This window comes from Apium graveolens, chromosome 4, assembly GCF_009905375.1.
Source record: "Apium graveolens cultivar Ventura chromosome 4, ASM990537v1, whole genome shotgun sequence".
NCBI lineage: Eukaryota > Viridiplantae > Streptophyta > Magnoliopsida > Apiales > Apiaceae > Apium > Apium graveolens.
The window spans coordinates 4,602,088-4,620,479 of record NC_133650.1 but is presented as its reverse complement, the minus strand read 5'-3'; the positions used below and the strand labels follow the sequence as shown (position 1 = coordinate 4,620,479).

Sequence of the window (18,392 nt, the reverse complement as noted above, 5' to 3'; positions counted from 1 at the left end):
TGTTTACAGTTGTAGACCAGCCTTGTGCCTACAATGTTATAGTGGGCAGACCCCTTATGAGGGCGATGAGGATGGTGACCTCGATCCATCATATGACGATAAAATTCCCAACCCCCACGGGGGTAGGCATCTTGAAGAGCTGTCAATACGAATCCAGGGTCTGCTACAACCAGGCACTCAAAGCGGCCGAGTCAAGAAATGCCTCAAGGGAGATAGCTGAAGCAGGTGAGGGCGACGTCCCCATGGAAGAAGCAGATGGCAGGAAAATAATACGTCCTGAGGGCCACGAGACTTGTAATTTGATTTCAATTGAGGAGTTGCCCGAGAACTACTTCGAGCACATGGGAATTCATGTGGAACCACGCCCAGGGGCCTTACTAATGGAAGCATCTCAGCCCATCATGTTGATACAAGAGGGGATTGTAGAGGAAGCAAGTGATGAAGAAAAGAGCCCAGAACAAATCACTACAAGACTTAGGAGAGGGAAGTGGGCACACAAAGAAACAACAATCACTATGGACCCACCCTACGGAATCACTCGAACTGTAACTGCAACCTCTGAACGCTTGATAAACCTGACCCAAGCTCACCAGACCGAGCTCAAGGATGCGGAAGGTTTGGCAATCACGGAAATGGAAAAAACTAGCAAGGCTTGAGCAGATTTAGACCCGAGAATGCCCCCAATGGTCGAGAGGGCCGGGGCCGCAGAGGACATAATCCCGATCTTGGTAGACCCAAATGATCCCTCCAAGGTACTCAGAATAGGCTATAACCTAAGTCCTGACTTGAGAGAGGATCTAGCCCGCTTCCTAAAGGAGAATTTGGATGTCTTTGCATGGTCACACTCCGATATGATAGGGATTGACCCAAATGTCATGTGCCACCGGCTCAACTTGGACCCGAAAAAGAAGGGGGTTAGGCAAAAGAGACGGCCGATTAGTGGAGAGAGGGCAGAGGCCCTCAGAGAAGAAGTGGATAGATTAATGGAGGCAGGACTTGTGAGAGAAACCTTCTACCCCGTGTGGCTGGCCAACCCCGTGCTTGTCAAGAAACCCAATGGCAAGTGGAGGACATGTGTAGACTTCACCGACCTGAACAAAGCTTGCCCGAAGGACAGCTTTCCTCTACCCCGCATCGACCAGCTGGTTGATTCCACGGCTGGACACGCGCTGCTTAGTTTTATGGATGCTTATTCGGGATATAACCAAATCCCCATGTATGGGCCAGATCAGGAGCACACCTCCTTTATTACTGATCGGGGCCTTTACTGTTACATCGGGATGCCCTTCGGGCTCCTTAATGCGGGGGCAACCTATCAGAGGCTGGTGAATAAGATGTTCAAACATCAATCGGGGAAGACTATGGAGGCCTATGTAGACGACATGCTGGTGAAATCGAAAGAAGCGAGGGATCATGTCCGCCACCTGGCAGAAATGTTCCAGATCCTAAGGGAGTACAGAATGAAGCTCAACCCCCAGAAATGTGTGTTTGGGGTTGAATCGGGGAAGTTTTTGGGATTTATTGTCAACCATAGAGGCATTGAGGCCAACCCAGCCAAGATACAAGCCCTACTCGAGATGAGATCCCCTCGACGGGTGAAGGATGTTCAAAGCTTAACGGGACGAGTGGCTGCCTTAAACTGCTTCGTCTCAAAATCCTCCGATAAATGCCAAGAGTTCTTCAAAGTAATCAAAGGAGTGGGGAGGAACTTTAAGTGGACCGAAGAATGTGAGGAAGCCTTTCAGAACATAAAGAAGCATCTCAGTAGCCCTCCAATGTTGTCCAACCCAAAGGCAGGAGAAACCTTGATCCTATACTTGGCCGTCTCCGACTTTGCAATAAGTGCAGTGTTAGTCCGAGAGGAGGATGGTGTCCAGCTCCCGGTATATTATGTGAGTAAAAGGCTAGCCGATGCCGAGACTCGATACACAAGCCTCGAAAAGCTAGCGTATGCTCTGATTCTGGCCTCCCGAAAACTCAGGCCCTATTTTCAGGCACATAAGATAGAAGTGCGAACCTCCTACCCCCTCAGACAAGTGATGCATAGACCAGAGTCTTCTGGTCGAATGTTGAAGTGGACGGTTGAGCTCGGCCAATTCGAGGTGGATTATAAGCCAAGGACTGCGATCAAAGGCCAAGCCCTGGCCGATTTTGTGCTAGAATTTCCCCCACATCAGGAATTGGAGCCGGGAGCCCTTGTTGTTCTACCTAGCACAGAAGAAGTTGGACTGGAGAGACAAAATAGTGCCCCATGGTGGAGCCTATATGTGGATGGTGCCTCTAACGGTGATGGAGCAGGAGCTGGAATCGAGCTAATCAGCCCAGAGGCTCACAAGATCAGACGTGCGACCCATCTGGCCTTTCATGCAACTAACAATGATGCTGAGTATGAGGCCCTGATCAAAGGTCTCAAGCTAGCTTTGGAAATGAAGGTCGAGAATTTGAATGTGTTTAGTGACTCCATGATTGTGGTCTATCAGATAAATGGGGGGTATCAAGCTAAAGGGCCGAGAACAGAGCTTTACCTGAAGTGCGCACAGAGAATAATCGCAAGATTCAACGAGGTGAGGCTGGAACTAATCCCGCGTGGGCAAAATGAAGGCGCGGACGAGCTAGCTAAGCTCGGCTCACGCCGCGAGAGCACTTTGCTAGGGACCGTGCCCCTTGATATACAGAGGCAACCCAGTGTGCCCGAGCACGAGGTGGGCAGCCTCAGTAATGAGCTTGGCCCCACGTGGATGACATCTATTCTAGCATACATAAGAGAAGGTTCACTTCCGGATGAAAAGAATGAGACAAGGAGAATAAAATACAAAGCGGCCCGCTATGTGATATACGACGAGATTCTATACAGAAGAGGGTTCAGTGTTCCTCTTCTCAAATGCATACATGGGGAGGAATGCAACTACATCCTAAGGGAAGTACACGAGGGTATTTGTGGCAATCACTCGGGGGGTAGCTCTCTAGCTCAGAAAATCCTCCGTCAAGGCTACTACTGGCCAACGCTGAAAAAAGACGCCTTTGAATTCTCCCGAGCTTGTGATAAGTGTCAGCGATATGCCAATTATTACAACAACCCCGTGGCCTCTCTCACATCCCTCATGAGCCCCTGGCCCTTCTCCATGTGGGGAATTGATCTGATTGGGGAACTCCCGAAGGCCAGGGGAGGCGTCAAGTATGCGATAGTTGCGGTAGACTATTTCACTAAGTGGGCAGAGGCCGAGCCCCTAGCCACTATCACAGCGAGAAAGCTCAGGGAGTTTGTATACAGGGCTATTGTATGTCGCTATGGCATCCCTTACAAGCTGATATCTGACAATGGGAAGCAATTTGATAGCAAGGAGATGCGAGAGTTTTGTGAGCAGCTGGGGATTCAGAAGAGCTTTAGCGCAGTCTGCCACCCCCAGAGTAACGGGCAGACAGAGGCTGTTAATAAAATCATTAAGCATACCTTAAAGGCAAAGCTTGAAGAGAAGAAAGGAGCATGTCCAGAAGAACCCGCCCAGGTCCTATGGTCTTACAACACTACACCCCGAACCACAACTGGAGAGACCCCTTTCTCTCTGGTGTATGGGTGTGAAGCTATGGTGCCCGTTGAAGTGGGAGCAGGATCTTTTCGAAGGGACAACTATGACTCAGAGGCAAACGAGGTCAATCATCGGTTCTATTTGGATATGATCGAAGAAACTCGAGAAGAGGCTCAGATCAGGATTGCGGCATATCAGCAGAGGACAGCTAGGCATTACAACAGTAAGGTTCGAGCCCGAACTTTTAAGGTGGGAGATTTAGTTCTGCGCCGGGTCATGCCAAATACCAAGGTGGTGAGTCACGGAGTCTTGGGAGCAAATTGGGAAGGCCCTTACAAGATAAAATCGGTGCTCTGGGAGGGAACCTACCACCCCAATGATATGCAAGATAAGTTGATCCCAAGAGCCTGGAACGCGGAACACCTTCGCAAGTATTATCAGTAATATTATTCTTTTCAGACTTAGTATTATCTTCAAATATTCCTAAGTCTCGAGGGGTAGTGCCATATAGGTGCCTCCCTGAGACCACAAGCATGTATTCCTTTCACTTCCCATTATCTATGAATAAACGATTGATCTCTATTTGTGCACTTGATATTTTAACTTCTGTTAATAGATTAAATACCCAGCAGGGGACCCCATCCTTGGGAACCCATGCGAGGACAGAACAGTTGTTTTATTAACATGTTAAATCAAGCTGGGCCCCGACCCGCTTGATGCCAAGAACATGAAACGAGCCGGGCCACGGCCCGCTTAGACAAATACGAACACATAGTAGATAAAAGATGTGGATAGAGATATAGGCCCGCGATGCGAGCTCATACCCTGGCCCTCAAAACCATAAATGCGACCCAGGGGGCCCAGCCCTCCATCAAACATACTCAAAGTCGCATGATGCGAGGAGAAGACACATGCGAGCTCCTAGTGCGAGCACACCTACAACACCTGTGAGTCGATGCGGGCTTGTTCCACTTGGCATTCTCTTTCAATGGTTTTTTTATTGAACAAATGACACGAGCTGAATAAATTGGGCTCGCAGTGAAGGGGTAACGCTCGCCATAAGCGGCCAGAGTTATGATTACTTTTTGGTCAGTAGAAGCATGGTAAAAAAAAAAAAAAAAAACCAGCTAGCACCGTAAAGACATACGCGGGCACAAAAAACTTAGACATTTTATACAAACAAAAGTTAAATAAGTTATGCCCCGAGGCAGAATATTTCAAATACAAGCGCGAGGCGAGAGGGGTGCCCGCTTACCCAGTCAAAAGTCTAGTTCTAATCAAAATTACATTAAGGGTTATCAGCCTCTGCTCCCTCACGATTTTCACCAGCGACCTGGGCCTTCTCGGCCGCGAGCCGAGCCTCCTCAGCAATTTGGGCATCCCTCTCCATCTCCAGCTTCAACTTGTCAGCATGCCTCGCTGTGCTCGCACCCAGAGCCGCCCAATCGAAGTCAGGAACCTTCTTCATAAAGACTTTCATGAAATTCCTGGCCCCCAGGTTCCTAGCATCAGCGAGGGCGGCCTCACGGCCCTCGGTCAGGGCAGAGACTGATCCCTCCAGCTCGAGCACCCTCTCCTCGAGGGCATCCTTCTCCTTCTTACATGCCTCAGCAGCCAGGTCATGAGCCTCCTTTTGCTCCCTTAAGGCCTTGTCGTGAGCAGCGTTCAGGTTAACTATCTTCTGATTATAGTTGTTCACCAGCGTAACTTTCTCTTGCCCGTGCTCAGCGACCTTACTCTGAAGGGACTTGACTTTAGCCTCGAGCTTTGTGTTGGTCTGGCTGAGGGCTCGCATCTCTCGAGCCTTAGACAACTGACGATAGTATACTTCGGCCGCGGCTCGGGAGAGTGCATCCTGGTTAACCTCGAGAGCAGAAGAAGACCAATCCTTTAAATCCTGCTCGCTGATGTGACCTTGGGCGAGCCGGCCGAATGTGGTCGCAACCATATTGGCAGAAGAAGAAGAGGGAAGAGGAGCATCAGAGGGAGCAGCTTTCTTTGGCTCAGGCTCGCCAGTTTTTCCTTCTTTACCTCTATGCCTCTTTAGTCGAGGAGAGGGCCCTGAATCCTTGAGATGCTCGGAGAGAGTAGTCATGCGGGCCAGAGGATTGGCCTGAGAGCGAGCCCTTGTGCTCGCAGCTGCGGGCTGAACTGGGCCCGAGGCCGCAGCCTGCTCAGCCTCTTCCATGAAGGGGATAGGGGAGATGGCCATTTCTGAAAAAGAAAACAACAAAGCAATAGATTAGTCACAGCAAGATGCAAAGTAAAGAAGTAATGCGAGCAGGTGAAAAATACGGAGAATTAAAGTGCGATGTGAAACGAGATGCATGCAGGAAAAGTGAGCACGCGAGCACACGAGCTCGCGCATGCGAGCAGCCAGGCCCGGACGTGCGGACCCGATATTCTTACCCTTTCTGGATCTCTTCCTAGATTTCTTCTGAGGAGTCAGCCTCACTCCTTCCTTCAAAAACCCACATGCGACCAGATTGGAGGTCGTTATGAGTTTTCGGATGTCCCGGTCCGCCTTAGGAAGGTTTAGAAGACTGTCCGCGTTTATCTTTTCCTGTCCCACAAGGACAGTGCGAGGCGGGGTGGCTGGAGATAAAAGAAATTCTTGTTAAAAGGAAAGAGCTATGGTAGAAGAGACGAGAGCGGGCAGGAGAAAACTTACATGGATTATAATAAAAATGAGTCTGGACTCGAGGCACCTCGTGGATATAGAAGTAAGGGCTTTTCCACTTCCCTGAGTTGCTCGACCCGTTGTGGATGAGGTTCTTCTTGTTGAAGCACGGCCAGACAGAGAAGTAGAAATACCCAAAGTCGTTAGGAGAATGCTTCAAATGGAGGAAGTAACCCAGTTGCCTCGCGGTTAGAGAAGGGTACCCGCATTTGTGGTACATGATGTACAATGCGAGGGCGGCCCGGTATCCGTTTGGATTGATCTGAAGGGGTGCGAGCTGGAAGTACTCGCAAACATCTTTGATGAAGGGATGAAGAGGAGAGGAGATTCCCAGCCTTAATAGGAAGGTGGACAAGACCATGCGAGGCACCCTGCCTCCATTCTCCGAGTGATTGAATCTATAGCATCTCATATGAGGTAGGGGCAAGACAATATGGCCCTCGAGCTGAAACTGCTCAATGTGCTCGGCCAGATGTTTCTGAGTCAGCGAGGTAGGCAGGTCGCGGCAAGCGAGCACCTTAACCTCCTCGTTTGCAGTTGAGCTCTCCTCCCCATCAGGAATGATCTGCCTTTTGAAAACAATCTCACCCTCGAGCTCGGGCTGGGCAGGAGGCACATAAGGCTCAGGAGAGGCCGCGGGGGCATAATTATAGTTACAAATCTTGTACTGACTTGTAACATCTGCCACCTCCTCGCTCTGAGGAGAGTCATAGGACCAATGCGAGCCGTCATCTTCACCCTCGAGTCCCAGGATGGGATATTCAGCAGCTACAGGCTCTTTTCCTTTCTTCCTGGTGTCATAGTATGCACTCCCCAGGTCGCTGTCAGTTGATTCTGAGTCAAGGTGAATGGGGTCGAGGTGGTTAGCTGCTGCTTGCCTCAGACGGGCTGCCCTCTCTTCAGCCATTTCTCTTAAAATCTCCTCGGCTCGGTCTTTATCCAAGGGAGCAGGCTCGCGGTTTAGCAGCTCTTCTACCCCAAGGGAGGCTGGAATATGAGAGAGGTCCACGGGCCTATTTCTCCAATTATATATATTCTTCTCCCTGGTAAAATCCTCAGGGTTCGGGTCGAGGTGAATATCAAGCGAGCCGGATCCAGCTGCTCGCATCGAGTTCTCAACTCTGGCAATGTTCAAAGCCCCTTGAGGGGTGATAGCTGAGCCGGGAGAGATAGGTTGGCTAAGACGACCAGAAAGAGAGGTCAGCTCGCGTTGGAAGTCCTTGGAGCCTCGCTGCTCAGGAGGGTATTGGTTTAATGGAGATGGAGTAGCTGAAGAGCAAGTCGGGCTAGCAGAGGTGCGAGCCGGGCTCGAGGAAGAGCGAGATGATCCATAGGAGCGGGCTGAAGACGCACTCGACATCTGTAAAAGATGGTGAAAATTAGTGTGTGGCCCTAAAAAAGAAAACAAAAAAAAAACAAGTATGGAATCGCACCTAAGTGTCCTCACATCTCACACGGGATCGCACCTAAGTATCTAAACGAGCGAAAGGGCTCGCATCGCGCGTTGTGGTTGTGTGTGAACTCGCATCGAACAGGTGGTGTGTGCTCGCATGGTGTGCGTGAATAAAGCATGAATAAAAAACGGGCTCGAATCGAAGAGTACCTGTGGGAGAGGTGTATGAAGATCCTGATGAATCTGGTCCCGGAGAATATCGCCGCTGGTAGACGGTTCTTGTTGAAATGATAATCTTCGCCGTGGTAGATCCTTGAGCAAATTGAGCAGCAATTCAGGAAGTGTTTTTGGAAATGTGAGAAATGAATTGAAATCTCATATATTTATAGGAGATAGGAGAGAGAAAGGAGGAGGCGACACGTGTCGTCATCTCATAAGATGACATGAATCCCCACGCCAGCTGTCCAACGGCTGTCAAAATGAATGCAAAGATGAAAGGCATGCGAGGCGAGACACGCGAGGCGGCTTGGTGTGGCCTGGTGGGCTTACACTTGCGAGGTCATAAAAAGATTAGAAAATACCTAGCCTCAAGATGCGACCAGGAATTTTGGGGGGTAGTTGTTATGCCCGCTTTCGGTCATGGGCCCTAAACAGGTCCCTGTGGGTGCACTAAATAGCTGGACTCTTGTGTGTGGGCTAGAACCATGGATTTATATGACTTGGGCCAGCACATGCGGGCTGGGCTCGTAACATGCGAGCTGGGTTCACATGCGGGCTGGGCTCGTAACATGCGAGCTGGGTTCACATGCGAGCTGGGCTCATGACATGAGAGCTGGGCTCAAACATGCGAGCTGGGCTCAAGTGAGGACATGCGAGCTGGGCTCACACATGTAAGGTGAGCTCACATTTGTCATTTGGGCTCTCATATGCGAGCTGAGCTCGGTTGTGCCCACGCGAGGTGGGCTCAGTTGCCTTCATGCGAGGTGGGCTTAGCTGCCCACACGCGGGCTGAGCTCATGAGCCCACATCTTATAGAAACAGAGGTAACATTATATTTATTATTTGAAGGCGGTGCGGGCCGAGGTGACCAGGCCGGGCCGCATCGAAAGACTTTGTGTGCAACATGGAAAGTGACTCATAGATGACTGAGTTGCTCGTAGATTTCGGGGTCGACACGGGTTGTTCCTACAATCACGGGAAGGATTGCGGAGATGCCGCGAGATTGTAGGAAGCGTGTGGAGCCGATCGAGATTTACGTGACTAATTGGCTGAAGGCCTGACTTTATCGTGGGCTTGGGCTGCACGGGCTGAAGAGTCATAACCCTAGCCTACGTGACTTGTTCCCCAAGAACTACGTGAGGCTTGATCCCTATAAATAGGGTACGTAGGCACTTGTACGAGAGATGAGTCGACACTTGATAGAGAATAATAAACCCTATTCTCTCTTGAGGAGTCACATACAAGCTCAGCCACCACCAAACAACCTTCCTCCGCCCTCGAACACCATCCTTGATCTTTGTTCCGCCCATTAACCTCCACAACATTGTTATACGAAATTCTCCCTATAACAGTAACATTACTCTATTATGAATGCCAAAATTGAAATCAATAATTCCAGTAAATCTCGAAAATATATGAGCTAAACTTTTTTAAAATAGCAAAAGATAAAACAATATATTTGTTCAACTTTTGGTAGTTTTGACCAATCTTATAAATAAATTAAAAAAATTCTTTTATGATGTTCCAAACAAGAATTTTGGACCAATGTTTTTTTTATTAGTTGAATTTGGGACCAATTTAATTTATTTAACAAATAATTTATATAAAAATGTATATAATATTTAAATTATTATAAGCACCGTATAAATAGTTCCAAAAAGACAAAAAATTGCACTATCATAATTAGCAAAAAAACATTGCACTATCATATATAAACACAAAACAGTTAAATGGAAGAATCCATTACTCTATTTTCGAGCATGACTGTTCACAAAATTCAGCATTTATCCTTTAGCAGTCAGCCTGTACTGAAATCTCTCTGCATTTATCCGGCCATAAGCAGTCATTGCAATAATCTCTCTCTCCCTCTCTCTCTCTCCCTCTCCCTCCCCCCTCTCTATCTCTCTCTCTCTAATACATGTGCACTGAAAATGAACAGTGCAAGTTGCATTTGCATGGCTCACTTTTACATTGTGAAGCATGCATGGATACCTTTTTAATACTAAAAGAAAGATAAACAACCAGATAGATACGCATGTAAGTAACCGATAAGACTCGGAACCAGAGAAAAAATACTGAACACAAACTAAACAAGTTGCAAGCTCAAAAGTTGAAGATATTTTGGCAGCTAAATGATCGACCACCAGTACAAAATACATATAAATCACGTGAGAATTGACATATTTTACATGTTACATTTTCAGTCACGCATCATCAACCTCGTTGTGTCTACATCATATAATCAGGACCTCATTTTTTCCCTTTGTTAAACAGTCTGTATAACTTTATAAACAACTGTGAGAAAGTCCACTAGAAATTACGAGAAGTAACTAGCTCCACATACAAGTGAAGAGAAGCAATCAAAACTTACATAACCAACTAAACGTTCAATTTTTGGACCCTATGGTCCTTGTCCTCACAAGCGATCTATCGTAGTAAAATTTTGGTGAATAATTTTACGATGAAAAATTGATGTGGATGTAGAAGGTACTTTGCACTTTCAACACTTAAATTTTTTATTTTTGAATTATTTTTATCTGTAAAAAAAATAATATCACATGTGTTATAAAAATTGGCCGATTTCCAAAATTATTAGATAAATTTCTCACAAATCGGTCAAAAATATTTGTCCGATTTGACCGATTCCTGATAAATTCTTCAATTTTTCAAAAATTACTCGATAAATCGCAAATAGATATGACCACTTCGGTCAAATTTATTTCCTGATAATTTCTTTACCTTTGACAGGAATTTTAGCGCCAATTTTTTTTTTACCTGGACTAAATATGGCTGTATGCGGTCATATTTATGCCGCTCAATTTTGGCTGAGCTCACAGGAAACTTCCCTCCATTTTATTTTGCAATCGTAAAAACTAAATATATATGATCGACTAAAATGTGACCGATGGTTGACATTAAATTTGACCGCCGGCAGTCAAATTTAAGTCTGACCAGTTATATATGTAAGTTGATCATAAATATGATCAACGTCGGTCAAATTTAGCGGCAGTCATATTTATCTGGTCAAATTTACCCTTATTTTTTTTAAAGTAAACCGAATAATTTCGATTTTCAAAATTTGTACCATAATTATAGGTAAATGATTTGTCAATAATCGCTGATTAGTGGTCTCATTTTAAATAAAAATTAATCTCTTACTCAAGTGGTATCATCCTTGCTTTATCCGATGTCAATGTTTCAAACCCTGTGGAAGATAAAAGAAATTTGTGGGTATGCTTAACTATAAAAAGATAAAAATATTTCCAAACAATCGTAATTAACTAATCAACTAGAGGTCTGTAAATTACAGAATCCGGTGTACATTTCACCTCCTCCACAAAAAAAACATACCTAAGATCTATAAGGTTGAAGATTGTCTACACGTGAAGTAAAGAACTACTTTTACTAAAACAAATATACTTATGTCCGAAGTCTACGAAGAACCTATTTCCTGATATGTAGAAATTTAAAATCGGCCGACTTATCACCACATACTGTGTTATGGTTTATGGACATTAATCTAATCATTGTAATTTAGGGCCTGTTTGGCCGCAAAAAATAAGTGACTTATTCACTTATAAGCTCGTAAGTATTTATCGACGAGTGTTTGTCGATACAGTTTATAAGTTAAATTTACAATTTATAACTTGAATGTTAGCAGTGACGTACTTTTTCTCAACTTATTTTTATTTTTCGATTTTTTTATTAACTTTTAATTTAAGATTTATGTTTTTACATGTCTTTCTAATTTAAAATTTATGAATTAAGATAATTGTATTTAAAATTTATTTATTTTAGTAAAAAAAAATCTGACGATTAACCAAACACTTATTTAACTTATAGTAAGTATCCATCTACTTATCACTCATAAGTTAGTTATTTTAAGATTTCCTAAACGGGCACATTAAGTTTATCAATTTACGGTAATGAAGTTGGATTACATACAATCAAAAGATTTATAGCTATTATTATCGAAAATAATAGGATAATGAATACTGAACATATTTTTTGAATACAAGACCGACGTCATCTATATGCGCTTAATACACCAATTCTAGGTTTTTTTGTTCTTTCTGAGAAATTATATCGGATAGTTTGTTGCCAAATAATAGATTGTTGTGGAGCAGGTTCCTCCTTTAGATAAATATAGTGTAATCTCAACCTTCTCGTACAGAAGGTCAGTTCTAATGACTTGATCAGAATTCAGAACCACATTCCAGATTAACTAACTAGGTTAACTAGAGGAAGTTTCAGGTGTTGAACACTAATTATCTGTAGGTCTTAGATGCATGCTATTATGCTATAGCTATACTAATATGTCAACATGCATCACATAATCACATTCCTGAATATGCAACTTATTTGCATGTAAATATACATAATAAATATGTGCGATCAGAATCAGATGTGCAGTTATGAGATTTCACCTAATAAAAAGAAAGAAAAAGTCTGCTTTTGTTTTCAGCCCTTCATGAAAAATCCATCCTTTTCATGACTACTTCACACTTAAAAGTGAATAGTGATACGTGAGTTCTCATGGACCACCAATATGTACTTGAACTACACCAAACACTTCTCTATAAATACCTCCATCTCATTCCAATAGATCATAACAAGCTCTTCCCTGCAAGCTAACTCCTATAACAATTTCAAGTTTTTCGATTTTTATTGAATCTTAACTTTGCAGATAGATTCAGTTGTTTGTCAATGGCACCACATGGAGAGTCTCTTGTTAGCTCCTACTCACGTTCCAGCAACGCTTTGAATCCTCCGAGAGTTCTGTCATCATCATCAGAAACTACTGGCCTCAAACGAAGCGTTTCTGACGCTTCGTTTGAGCTCAGCAGGGCAGATATGAATGCAAACACAAATGCATTACCTCCACTGTCTGAAGTGGAGGATGCAAGATGTGAATGTTGTGACATGATTGAGGAGTGCACACTCGAGTACATAGAGAAAATACGCGAAAAGTTCATGGGGAAATGGATTTGCGGATTGTGTGCAGAGGCAGTCAAGGAAGAGATGGATAAAAACGGTGGAAAAAGAGAAGAGGCATTGAGTAGTCATATGAGTGCTTGTGTTAGGTTTAACAAATTTGGAAGAGCTTATCCGGTTTTATACCAAGCGGAGGCTATGCGAGAGATTTTGAAGAAGGCCAGAGCAGAAGGAAGAGGAGTCCGAGCCAAGTCTATGAATTACAGGAAAAATGAAGCTGTTAAAAAAGGAGGCATTGCGAGGAGCTCGAGCTGTATTCCAGCCATTACCAGAGAGATGAATAGCCTCAACGTAGCCAAATGATCGAGTAATGTTTTCGTGTTCTCTCCAGTACTGGTAACCTAAAATTTCGACAAGTTTCAGGTCATTAGTATTTAGGATTCTTGCATTGTTCTTAAGTTCACTCGTTTTTTCGAGATGTATGACCTCAAAACTCTGTACACGTTTGTGTTTTTTCTGTGTCTCGTGCTTCTATGTGAAGTGCGAACATAGTTGAGTTAGAGGATCTGTACTTGTATTGTATCCATCTATGGTTGAAAACCTTAATCAAGCAAACATTTGTACTTAAGTCACCCTTTGTTTTTTCTACTCAAGAAATATACCATTGTTGATAAACCCTGGAGATGTTTCTGAGTATTTATATGATCTGTTGTTATCAAGTGCAATCTACTGGTCATAAACATTTACAAGATGTTTTTTGTGCTTGAAGGTTTATTAAGAAACTCAAGAGTAGATCTACTTTGCTAACTGATTAATTACGCGTGCACATATCAGGAGTCGAATTCTTGATCTTCTGCAAAGAGGACAACATCTCAACCACTGCACCAATCATTTGTTGGTCATCAACGTCTTTTTTATCGCTAAATCCTAGTGGTACAACTAGAGTTCCATTCAAGAGTTTTTGGGACTTCACCTTGCAGAACAAACGGCTTAAATATAAGAGTAGTGCTACGTGTACACAATTTTGTACAAAATATTTGTACATAATGAAATTACATTTGATGTGGGGTGTTTTAATTTGTTTTGTTGATATAAATGCAGTGATCATTCCAATTAAAACACTCCATATAATATTATGTACAAAATTCTGTATATTATTCTGTACCCCAAACATTTTCCTAAATATAATTATTAATCACGACATAATAGAATAGAACAGGGGACATCATATTCCACAAAATATCTAAGATCAACGTCAGACCCAGTTTTCTCAAGTACTTATTGGTTACGAATAAGCATTTTCGGAGTCTATAAAATCAAAACTTGTAAATTCCGGTACATCCCGAACAAATTCTAAATAAACAAAACTCACAACCGCTGACCACTTTTTAATTTGGGCCCTTTTTTGTCAGGCTTATTTGGGCCTTTTGATACAAATCTTTTCTAAAAAAGTCTCCAAATGTTTTGGTAACTTTGTTATATGCACACAACTTGTTCTAGTAGACGGGCCTTAAGCCCTTTACTATTAAGACAATCTCAGTGCAGCCCAAGTCTTTCTTTATATTTTTCCGGATATATTGAATAATCTAGTGCCTAGGGTTTGTCATTTTAATTTTAAAATGTAAATTATTATTATATTTTTAGTAAGTTACATTTCTGTGGTCATTATTTATACCGAATTTCAAAATGGTAGCTATAATTTCAAATTTGTTAATCGGTGGCCGAACTTTCTATCTAGTTTCAAAAAATGAATATATTTTAATTTTTATAAATCTGTTGCTAGAGTTTATAAAGAGTGGAAAAAAAGTAAATATATCTGAATATTTTAATATATTGAAAAATAGAAGAAAGGAATATACGTGAAAAATAGCAATTTAAAATTTTAAAAACATTTATCGGTGAAAGATAATTAATTTTCAAATGTAAAAATGTTATCAAGTTTGAATTAAAATAAATTTTGAGAAAACCATAAAATTATGATTTAAATCGAACCATTCAAACTTAATGATAAACCAACTCAAAATTAACTAGTACACTAATTCGACCTCTAGCTGGAACAAATTATTTAGTCAATAACAAATATTTTTAATTATGTATAAACTATTGTCACTAAAATGCAACTGACTCTTACAATTTTTTCGTTTCATGTACTTTCTTATAAACACAAAATTTCGTGTACATTTATATAATTTCATTTTTTCCGATAGTATTCGAATTTAAGTACACGAATCGATTTCGTATCATGTAGGGTGTCAAGGTACACGACACGACCCGATACAAATTGACATGTCTACCACCAACTCGGTGATAATTTCAACCTTAAGAAACCAAGCTAAAGCAATAATTGAGTTGTGTAAAAATGGTGATTCTTATGTTAGGCTTTCTTTGTATTCTCCGAGTCAAGGCCAGAAATTAAGGAGAAGAGGCATGTGCAATGCATAAGTAATTCACGTGATTTTCCCTTACACGTGCAGCCACGTTAGCTGTGTACATGCAAAAATGACTCGCACGTGAGAGTAAAAAACGAATAGGCATCTTTCAAAATTAAAAATAAATAAATATGCGGTTTATAAATTAATAGTGTTGAATATTCCTAATTCATTTTCCAATTTTTTATCAAATAATGTGTTATACACGTTACGAGTTTTGATCTGGACACGTATATATATACATGTGATCCATAACGGTTTTTCTAGTGTGTGCCCAAAGGCACATGCTAAGAATTTGTATTTGATAAGTTGTGAAAATTTTATTGGTGTAAATTTTTGTGCATGCACGGGGTCCATCATTATTAATAAGCTGTCCAGCAATAAAATTTTAACAACTTATCAGACACGGATTCTTAGCATTTGCTCTTGGGCACACACTAGAAAATTCGTTTTTCTTTATACACTTAAACCTCTTTAAAGTGATAGGGTCGGGACCAAGAAAAAATATTACTTTAACGAGATTATTAAGTTACCAGGAGTAAAAATATAGTGTGTTTATTATGTTGGGACCGGAAAAAAAATATTATTTTAACGAGATTATTACTTTATCGATTATTAATCCATAGATGTTTAACCGTAAATTGGGAAACGAGTAGGTCCAAGCGGGCGAAGCAGGAACGGGGTTACGAGTTGCGACTAATTCAATAATTGAAGACCTATAATCTAAAAACTCCGTTTGAGTTGCACTAGAGGTGTAGTGCAGTGACCTGGACTTTGACCACAGCTGGATTGGCCTTTTTCCAACCAAACGAAATGACTCGCAAGTCGCAATTATTTCTGAATGTATTCCCATCACCTCATGTTATAACTTCTTTATTTATAAAATTTTTGATGGGTAACTTCAAAATTACGTAAAAAGTTACTCCCTCCGTCCCATTTTAGTTGTTACATTTCCTTTTATAGAAGTCAAATGACCAATTTTTGACCAACGATTAAACATTATTCTTATATTATTTCGAAAAACTAAAAATTATATATTAAAGTAGATTAAATCTACTTTCTAGTGATGTAATTTTTTATTTTGTTCAATTATAAATTATTAATAAACTTCGGTCAAACTTAAGTCAATTTGATCGGCACAAATTCAAATGTGACAACTAAAATTGGATGGAGTAAGTATATCCTGCATTTACAGTTTTGACTACTTTCACGATTTCGACTCTTTTATTACTTGGACTATTATCACGATTTCAACTAATATTACATAGTAAAATAGCAAAACAATAACGATTTTTTACGTTTTCGACTTTTATTACGACTTGAACTATTATCACAAATATAATTACGTTCATTATTAACTATCATCAAAATTGCCACAACCATCACATACTTCAAATGTACAATTCAAATCAAATATATATATATTTACATAAATTTTACATATGTCAAAAATTATATACTTCACAATTTAATTACCGACTATGATATATATATATATATGTTTTTTATTCATGGAGGACCATATTATATGAAATGTATATATACACACACTACAAGCCTAAAAAAATAGTTATAACGTGGAGTCATGAACTTGTTTTGAGTCATTTTCGAGAAAAAACTTGTTTTGAGTCGAATACAAATCAATTACTCCGTATATATTTTAACATATATATATATATATATATAAGTCAGGTTCTATGAAAACCACAATTTTATCGGAGATCTTGAAGAACACTTATGTTCTGCAATCAAAACACTATAAAATACATTATTTTGTAATGTATGTTCATCAAATATCGCCAATTCATTAAAATTGTTGAAGATCTTTTAAATTTAATAGGTAGAATGTGTATGTTCTGCAAACCAGACATATTTTGTAAAATAAAATATTTTGTAATGTTCTACATTCAGCACATATATGATATTCAAGATTTTCAATAAAATAATAATTTTTACAGAACATGATTAACAAAATAATAAGTCTTGCAGTGTTTTTATGCAAAATTTTACCTGCAGAACATAAGCGGTCTCCAAGTCTCCAACAAAAACATGGTCTCCATATAACTTAACTATATATATTTAATTTACGGAAATATTTTCTTCTGAATTGCGTGGTTAAAATAGATAATATACTAAATTAAGATTATTATTGAAATATTGAATTGAATAAAATAAATTTATAAAAATAACTGCAAACATTTCGAAACGGATGTGTTTTTATTTGTGGAGTAATTTAAAGAGTCTCACATGAGAGCTGACACTACTATCTTAACTTTGTCACGTGCTAGGTTGGACTTGAGGAATCATTTTACATCACCTCCTTGTATGATTTATGAATTCACAAAATTATTTGTTTTCCATATATATAGGTGTACAAAAATACAACTTAGTTCACATCATCTCAATCAAACTTTACAAAGAAAATAAATAAATATTTAATTTAAATTTATACTGTATTATTTGGATGACTCAGAGGAGCTCTGTTTTTGTGTACATATTTTAAGAATGCACATGTATACAGAATAATTTCTTCACCCAAGAAAGGAAGGAGATGAAATACTTCCTAAAGTAAAAATAAATACAGTTGAAATACTTCCTAAATTAAAATTAATACAGAGTGAATAATTATACATAGCCACTCGCAAAAAATGTTAAAATGTTGAGCAAGTAGCAAACATTGTTGATTGGCCGTAAACATATTTCATAAGAGCATCTCCAATGTTAAAAAATACTTAACTAAAAATATAAGTGTCATACCATAATTATGAATTATAAAAATTTTATAAAAAAATATTCACTCCAATGGTAAATTTGTGTTAGCTAAAAATATAGTCAACCTTAAATTTGATTAACCTCTACAAACCTGTAGTCAAATGTCACATCATAGGTTATCATATCAAAATAAAATATTTCATTTATAACAACTTCAAAAAATGATAACATACTATTTTTAAAATATAGTTAATCAAGCCAACTTCATTGAACAAAAATTTCGTATAGATTGAATAAATTTTAGATAATCAATATTTCGTACTATTTAGCCAATCATTTTAGCCAACAAGCATTGGAGATGCTCTAACAAACGAAAATCGTATTTATGACCAGATATAAGTCCTTACTATATAATAAATATGTTATTACATTTTTCTTAATTTTGAATTGAGTAAATATATTATAATATTATTAAAAATCTTGGTTACTAATTTTGT

The 18,392-nt window shown here is 40.3% G+C and overlaps 2 protein-coding genes across 2 annotated transcripts; both read left to right on the top strand.

Moving 5' to 3' along the window:
• Positions 1-683: 683 nt before the first annotated feature.
• Positions 684-3,971, top strand: LOC141718210 (uncharacterized). The gene is made up of 4 exons (XM_074520585.1): positions 684-1,145; positions 2,178-2,921; positions 3,159-3,392; positions 3,465-3,971. Exons 1-4 carry the CDS (start codon positions 684-686, stop codon positions 3,969-3,971), a joined length of 1,947 nt encoding a protein of 648 aa, XP_074376686.1.
• Positions 3,972-12,526: 8,555 nt separating this feature from the next.
• LOC141718209 (uncharacterized) lies at positions 12,527-13,117 on the top strand. Its single transcript, XM_074520584.1, has one exon. The coding sequence runs from the start codon at positions 12,527-12,529 to the stop codon at positions 13,115-13,117; it is 591 nt and encodes a 196-aa protein (XP_074376685.1).
• The last annotated feature ends 5,275 nt before the right edge of the window (positions 13,118-18,392 follow it).